At 35.6% G+C, this 8,582-nt stretch overlaps 2 protein-coding genes across 2 annotated transcripts; one reads left to right on the top strand and one right to left on the bottom strand.

The window, feature by feature from the left end:
* Positions 1–854: 854 nt before the first annotated feature.
* Positions 855–1,562, top strand: LOC149149770 (uncharacterized). The gene has a single exon (XM_089441264.1). It carries the CDS (start codon positions 1,001–1,003, stop codon positions 1,196–1,198), a length of 198 nt encoding a protein of 65 aa, XP_089297390.1. The 5' UTR covers positions 855–1,000; the 3' UTR covers positions 1,199–1,562.
* Positions 1,563–7,353: 5,791 nt separating this feature from the next.
* Positions 7,354–7,976, bottom strand: LOC149149769 (uncharacterized). Its single transcript, XM_089441475.1, has one exon. The coding sequence runs from the start codon at positions 7,810–7,812 to the stop codon at positions 7,615–7,617; it is 198 nt and encodes a 65-aa protein (XP_089297601.1). The 5' UTR covers positions 7,813–7,976; the 3' UTR covers positions 7,354–7,614.
* Positions 7,977–8,582: the final 606 nt, after the last annotated feature.

Genomic DNA, 8,582 nt, shown 5'->3' with positions numbered 1-8,582 from the left:
GTTTAACCGGGTTTGATTTTATTTCATTTTAAAGCCTTCTTTCATAAAGTGGGCAACGCCAACTTTTTAGTACAATCTTTTCTACCACTCATCCTGGTCCCAGTCACCTTTAGAAGAGGTTCAAGTTTAACCGGGTTTGATTTTATTTCTTTTTAAAGCCTTCTTTCGTACAGTGGGCAAAGCCAGCTTTTTAGTACAATCTTTTCTACCCGTCATCCTGGTCCCACTGAAAGGAGCACAAAAGCTATCTTATGAAGTTGCCTGGAGACCAATCAACCTGACCCACTCTGACACTAACCCAACTGCTCTGAGACAATGTCCAAGCGGGACCCTTCGAATAATTAGTTGGCGTTTTGAATTGGAGTAGTCTAGCTGGGCGGAAGAATGGCCCGTTTTCCGGCACCGGCCGGAAAATCGTCCGGCTCCGGCTGCCGGCCATCCCTCCGCCCTCCGCCACCTTCCCCTCGCTCCGCCACCCTCCTTCGCCGCCCAGCCTTCCCTCGCGATTCTGACAGAGCCTGACAATGGATTCGGCGCAGCTGTGAATCCTGACATCCCCTGACAGATCGGGGACGAGCTGGAATGTCGGGAACAGAGAGGAATGGCTCCAATTCGAATTGAGGAGGTCTCGCGGTTGCTCCCTCACGCAATTTCCTTGCCGCTCTGTAATTGCCCTGACCTCCGCAAGTCCGCTCTGCAATTCCCCGGAGCTTTGCATGTAATATCACATGACAGATATTTTATACTGTGTTTGTGGGGTAAGGCATTAGTTGTCCGTTGGCAGCTGTAGGAGCGGGGAGGTAGATTGATATGCTCCACTCTCCTGGTATTCTTACATCTCTGAGTTGGGAAGAGAGATTGTTGATTGAAATTTGAGGTGGTCTCTCTGAAATTTTCTTGGCAAGAGTTGTGCTTAAGGTTTGAACTCTGCAGTATCAGCTAGCAGCAACAGATTTGCAGTGAGTCTGAGGAAAAAAATTGCAGTGACTTCAAGGCAAAAATGGCAGGATTAGGCTACAAGTATGCATCTGCAGCCCTCTTGGTTGTTGTCATGCTGATGATGGGAGCAGCCGAAGCAGCAGAGGTGAAGGCAGCTGCCCCCAGTCCCACAATGGAGACAGGGGCTGCTTCAATGACCGCCCTTCCCTCTCTATTGGCCGCTCTCATCCCCATCCTAGCCTCTGTCCTCCTCAATTAAGATTTATAGCAGGCCTGTTTGGTCAGCAGCCTTTGGCTCCTATGTATTTGTGAAATATAACATTCTTTGTGCAAAAACTCTGTAAATTGGGTATTGCTTTTTTTCTGGAGGATGGCCAGACTACTTAGTATAACTATGTAAATTGGGTATTGAATTTTTTTCTGGAGGATGGCCAGAATACTTAGTATAACTATGTAAATTGGGTATTGCTTTTTTCTGGAGGATGGCCAGAGTACTTAGGGTATGTACTACAGCGATTTCTGACTTCATTGTTTCATTATTCAGGAAAGAAGCGGATCTTTCATGGTCCCTACTGTTGTATTGGTATGCTTTGACTTAATATACATGTTTTTTCCATGCTGGATGAGTTTAGCAGATTACAATGGTGGTGACATTATTTGTTTTTTTTTCATGCTGGATGAGTTTAGCAGATTACAGTGGTGGTGACATTATTTTGGTTTTTTTTTCATGCTGGATGAGTTTAGCGGTGACATCATTTGGGTTTTTTTTTCATGCTGGATGAGTTTAGCAGATTACATTGCTGGTGACATTATCTGGGGTTTCTGGGGTTTCTGTGTTAGTGATGAGTTTTTTTTTTCGAAAATGTATGATTACTTTTGAAAGAAGAATTTAAAGGAGGCACTTTAGATTTGGATGAATGAAAATTTAAGCAATGCACAGAAATAATTCATTTATGAAATAGTATCTATGAGTGTTTTCAAATGGGAATCTATTACAGTGCACAGATTGAATTCATTTATGAAATAATATAATGAGTATTTTCAAATGGGAATCTACATATAAAGTTAGGATTGCACAATCTTTAACATAGTTGGATTTGTAATTAACATAATTTAGAACTTTTTACAATAAAGAATACTTAAGAGTCTACATTATTATTCATTTAGTCTGCTCCCAGTAAAAAATATCATGTTTTCATATTTATATTAAAAAAAAATATAACCAATTATTTTTATACATTTTATCGGTTGTTGCTGGATCTACATTTAAGTTGTCTAATTATAAAACTTTTTAAAGTTTTTGGCTGAAATTTGGTAGATTTTTTTGTCAAATTTTCATTTTTGTTATTTAAAAAAATTCAATATGCTAAAAACCTTGAAATACAATTTGAAATACTAAAATTGTAAAAAGTTCACGATTTCAGTAAAGCACTGCTAGATTCTAAGCAATTTCGACCAGAAAAGATACCAAAAAAACCTAAAAAAAAATCAAACGAATACACTACACTTTTTACAATGATAACGAATGGAAAGTTGGGGTAGTGATAACCAATGGAAAGTTGGGGTAGTTAGAATTCTCCACATTAGTTTCCCATGTTTTAGTTTACTTGTTTTATTGGGAGGAAGTAAATATTAAATAAATTTAATAAAAGTATTATGCTCAAAATATTTTAAGTTTCATAAAGAGTTTGTAGTGTACTAAATGTCATGGAGAGTGGTTTTTTAAATTGTAATAAATGGTTAATATGATATTTTAGTGTTTAATATGTATATTTTTCTTAACAATAATTTTAAAATCATCCTAGGCATTAATTAGACATGGATTTCTATATGGTAGGGTTTGGATACGTGTTTACCATTAGTAGGGTGTTCATGCTTCCATGTGTATTTTAATGACTCAAAGCCTTTATGTGTTAATTAGATAGGCTCGAGTCTTGAAGTAGACCTTAAGAATGCTAAGTGAACAATTTATCATGCCTCCATTTAATGCATGGTGAGGGATATCCACATGGCACACTACCAATCATTGGTGGTGTGCTCTCTTCACCTTACTTGTTGAATGGTAGATAGTATGGGATCTAATAGTCAGGGGAAGAGGGTACACTTCCAATGATTTGTAATGTGTTAGGTGGATACCACTTGCCTTTTGTGCATGGTCAAACTTTCATGTTTGGTTTGAAGGAATGTTTATCAATAAAGACAACACATATATGCATGTCAAGTAGTTAATTTTCTCAATCTCTTTGTGGTTGAGAGAAAAGCTAATTTTTGGAGTACATTTCTGAAGGATATGAAATGCATGTAGAGGACATCAAGATGTGAAGTTATAGATAGTGAAATGGAGAATTTCAAATTTCAAAATGTTGATATTCACTAATATAATAAATTTTAGTTGTTAATCAAGAGCGATAGTTTGGTATACATCATTTCACAACTCATGGGTAGGCAACATAAATCTTCTCAGAGACACTTGGTGCAAATAAATTTGTTATTTTTTTGGCTTAATTGTTTAATTTAGATAAAACAATAAGGAAATCTAATAAAATTAGCATAGTCTAATCATCATAACATTGCATTTAGTGGGTGTTAATATTGAACAATTAAGTGGTATTAATATCAAACAATTAAGTGACTTGAGATGAGAAGTAATAAAGTCGCATTGCATTCATGAATAAGATTCAAACATATTAAAGTAATGAATAATTTTTAGTTATTTTTTTTTATCTCATTTTACTTGCAATTGACATTGATTTAACTCCAAGATGCAAATTGAAGGAAAAAGAAAAGAAAAAAAAGTAGATTGATTATGTTATAAGCATGAACAAGATGGTACATAGAGAAAAATAGAAAGAAATAGTATTATATACAATTTTAGTGCATGGTGAGTGATATCCACATGGCACACTACCAATCATTGGTAGTGTGCCCACTTCACCTTACATGTTGAATTGTAGATAGTATGGTATCCAATAGTTAGGTGAAGAGGGTACATTGTCAATGATTTGTAATGTGCTAGATAGATACCACTTGCCTTTTGTGCATGTTCAAATTTTGGGATAAATTTCCATGTTTGGTTTGAAGGAATGTTGATCAATAAAGATAACATATACACGTCAGGTAGTTCGTTTTCTCAATCACTTTGTGGTTGATTGAAAAACCAATTTTTGGTACATTTGAGAAGGTTATGAAATGCATGTAGAGAACATCAAGATGTGAAGTTGTATATAACGAAATGGAGAATTCCATATTCCAAAATGTTGGCATTCGCTAACATCATAAATTTTAGTTGTTAATCTATAGTGATATTATGGAATGCACCATTTCACAACTCATGGGTAGGCAGCACAAATCTTCTTAGATACAGTTGGTGCAAATAAGTTTTTAAATTTTTTGGCATAATTGTTTAATTTAGATAGACCAATAAGGAAAGCTAGCAAAGTCATCATATTCTAATCATCATATCATTGCCTTTAGTAAGTGCTAATATTAAACAATTAAGTGACTTGATTTAAGAATTAATAAAGTCACATTTCACTAATGAATAAGGTTCAAACATTTTAAAGCATTTAATAATTTTTAGTTAATTTTTAACTCACTTTTTTAGTTATTTATTATCCTAATTGACCTTACTCACTACTCACATTGATTCCAAGATGCAAATTGAAGGAAAATAGGAAGAAATTGGATTGATTATGTTATAAGCATGACACTGAATGAAGCAAATAGTGAACAGTACGGTACAAAGAGAAAAATAAAATGAAATAGTGTTCTATTACTAGGTTAAAGTTCTATTAATGTTAGTGCATGGTAAGCGATATCCACATGCCACACTACCAATCATTGGTAGTGTGCCCTCTTCACCTTACATGTTGAATGGTAGATAGTATAACATCCAATAGTCAAGTGAAGAGGGTACACTGTTAGTTATTTGTAATGTGCTAGGTGGATACCACTTGCCCTCTTTGCCTTACATGTTGAATGGTAGATAGTATGGTATCCAATAGTCGAGTGAAGAAGGTACACAACCATTTATTTGTAATGTGCTAGGTGGATATGACTTGCCTTTTTGTGTATGGTCAAATTTTGGGATAAATTTCCATGTTTGGTTTGAAGTAATGTTGATCAATAAAGATAACATATACATGTCTAGCAGTTAGTTTTCTCAATCACTTTGTGGTTGAGTGAAAGCTAAATTTTGGAGTACATTTGAGAAGGATATGAAATGCATGTAAAGAACATTAAGATGTGAACTTATAGATAACGAAATGGAGAATTACAAACTCCAAAATGTTGATATTCACCAACATCATAAGTTTTAGTTGTTAATCAAGAATGATATTATGGAATGCATCGTTTCACAACTCATGGGTAAGCATCATAAATCTTCTTGGATACACTTCATGCAAATAAGTTTGTAAATTTTTTGGCATAATTGTTAGTTTAGATAGACCAATAAGGAAAGCTAATAAAGTTAGCATAGTCTAATCATCATATCATTGCCTTTAGTAGGTGTTAATTTTAAACAATTAAGTGACTTGAGATAAGAATTAATAAAGTCGCATTGCATTAATCACTAAGGTTCAAACATATTAAAGTATTTAATAATTTTTAGTTACCTTTTAACTCATTTTTTTAGTCATTTCTTATCCTAATTGACCTTACTTGCAATTCACATTGATCCAACTCCAAGATGAAAATTGAAGGCAAATATAAATAAATTAGATTGATTATGTTATAAGCATGAAAATGAATGAAGCAAATAATGAAAAAGATGGTACATAGAGAAAATAAAATGAAATAATGTTCTGTTACTACATTAAAGTTCTATCAATGTTAGTGCAAGGTGAGTGATATCCACATGGCACACTGCCAGTCATTGGTGGTGTGCCCTCTTCACCTTACATGTTAAATGGTAGATAGTATAGCATCCAATAGTTAAGTGAAGAGGGTACATGATCAATGATTTTTGATGTGCTAGGTGGATACCACTTGTCCTCTTCGCCTTACATGTTGAATGGTAGATAGTATGATATCCAATTGTCAAGTGAAGAGGCTACACTGTTACTGATTTGTAATGTGCTAGGTGGATACCACTTGCCTTTTGTGCATGGTCAAATTTTGGGATAAATTTCCATGTATGGCTTGAAGGAATGTTGAATAGATCAATAAAGATAACATATACATGTCCTGTAGTTAGCTTTCTCAATCACTTTGTGGTTGAGTCAAAAGCTAATTTTTGGAGTACATTTTAGAATCCTTATGAAATGTGTGTAGAGAACATCAAGATGTGAAGTTATAGATAACAAAACATTTCAAACGAATCATTGTAAAAAGTGTAGTGTATTCGTTTGATTTTTTTTTAGGTTTTTTTGGTATCTTTTCTGGTCGAAATTGCTTAGAATCTAGCAGTGCTTTACTAAAATCGTGAACTTTCTACAATTTTAGTATTTCAAATTGTATTTCAAGGTTTTTAGCATATTGAATTTTTTTAAATAACAAAAATGAAAATTTGACAAAAAAATCCACCAAATTTCAGCCAAAAACTTTAAAAAGTTTTATAATTAGACAACTTAAATGTAGATCCAGCAACAACCGATAAAATGTATAAAAATAATTGGTTATATTTTTTTTAATATAAATATGAAAACATGATATTTTTTACTGGGAGCAGACTAAATGAATAATAATGTAGACTCTTAAGTATTCTTTATTGTAAAAAGTTCTAAATTATGTTAATTACAAATCCAACTATGTTAAAGATTGTGCAATCCTAACTTTATAAAAAATAAAAATTAAAAAAAAAAAATCATAAATTTATTGTTATGGCCCAGGTCAGACCTTGACACTGTTAATTCTTTGTTTCATTTTAACAAAATCAAAATGGGTAGATTCCCATTTGAAAATACTCATTATATTATTTCATAAATGAATTCAATCTGTGCACTGTAATAGATTCCCATTTGAAAACACTCATAGATACTATTTCATAAATGAATTATTTCTGTGCATTGCTTAAATTTTCATTCATCCAAATCTAAAGTGCCTCCTTTAAATTCTTCTTTCAAAAGTAATCATACATTTTGGAAAAAAAAACTCATCACTAACACAAAAACCCCAGATAATGTCACCAGCAATGTAATCTGCTAAACTCATCCAGCATGAAAAAAAAAACCCAAATGATGTCACCGCTAAACTCATCCAGCATGAAAAAAAAAACCAAAATAATGTCACCACCACTGTAATCTGCTAAACTCATCCAGCATGAAAAAAAACCAAATAATGTCACCACCATTGTAATCTGCCAAACTCATACAGCATGGAAAAATCATGTATATTAAGTCAAAGCATAGCAATACAACAGTAGGGACCATGAAAGATCCGCTTCTTTCCTAAATAATGAAACAATGAAGTCAGAAATCGCTGTAGTACATACCCTAAGTACTCTGGCCATCCTCCAGAAAAAAGCAATACCCAATTTACATAGTTATACTAAGTATTCTGGCCATCCTCCAAGAAAAAAATGCAATACCCAATTTACATAGTTATACTAAGTAGTCTGGCCATCCTCCAGAAAAAAAGCAATACCCAATTTACAGAGTTTTTGCACAAAGAATGTTATATTTCACAAATACATAGGAGCCAAAGGCTGCTGACCAAACAGGCCTGCTATAAATCTTAATTGAGGAGGACAGAGGCTAGGATGGGGATGAGAGCGGCCAATAGAGAGGGAAGGGCGGTCATTGAAGCAGCCCCTGTCTCCATTGTGGGACTGGGGGCAGCTGCCTTCACCTCTGCTGCTTCGGCTGCTCCCATCATCAGCATGACAACAACCAAGAGGGCTGCAGATGCATACTTGCAGCCTAATCCTGCCATTTTTGCCTTGAAGTCACTGCAATTTTTTTCCTCAGACTCACTGCAAATCTGCTGCTGCTAGCTGATACTGCAGAGTTCAAACCTTAAGCACAACTCTTGCCAAGCAAATTTCAGAGAGACCACCTCAAATTTCAATCAACAATCTCTCTTCCCAACTCAGAGATGTAAGAATACCAGGAGAGTGGAGCATATCAATCTACCTCCCCGCTCCTACAGCTGCCAACGGACAACTAATGCCTTACCCCACAAACACAGTATAAAATATCTGTCATGTGATATTACATGCAGAGCTCCGGGGAATTGCAGAGCGGACTTGCGGAGGTCAGGGCAATTACAGAGCGGCAAGGAAATTGCGTGAGGGAGCAACCGCGGGACCTCCTCAATTCGAATTGGAGCCATTCCTCTCTGTTCCCGACATTCCAGCTTGTCCCCGATTTGTCAGGGGATGTCAGGATTCACAGCTGCGCCGAATCCATTGTCAGGCTCTGTCAGAATCGCGAGGGAAGGCTGGGTGGTGAAGGAGGGTGGTGGAGCGAGGGGAAGGTGGCGGCAGGCGGAGGGATGGCCGGCAGCCGGAGCCGGACGATTTTCCAGTCGGTGCCGGAAAACGGGCCATTCTTCCGCCCAGGTAGACTACTCCTTTTGAATTAGTGTCCTACATTTATCAGCTTTTTGACTTAGTCGTCTACATTTATGTGAACTTTTGTTTCAATGTAAACATCCGGTGGTTCGTAAAAGTAAATATTGTCGTTTTAGGTCGCACATTGATT

This window comes from Pinus tabuliformis, chromosome 9 (assembly GCF_031772625.1).
Source record: "Pinus tabuliformis cultivar Carrire ecotype Pingquan chromosome 9, CPIR1, whole genome shotgun sequence".
In the NCBI taxonomy this organism is placed as follows: domain Eukaryota; kingdom Viridiplantae; phylum Streptophyta; class Pinopsida; order Pinales; family Pinaceae; genus Pinus; species Pinus tabuliformis.
Note: the sequence above shows the minus strand (reverse complement) of the source record. Positions and strands in the feature narration are given on the sequence as shown.

Coding starts and splice junctions, on each gene's coding strand:
- LOC149149770 (XM_089441264.1), top strand. CDS start 1,001: ATGGCAGGATTAGGCTACAAGTATGCATCTGCAGCCCTCTTGGTTGTT.
- LOC149149769 (XM_089441475.1), bottom strand. CDS start 7,812: ATGGCAGGATTAGGCTGCAAGTATGCATCTGCAGCCCTCTTGGTTGTT.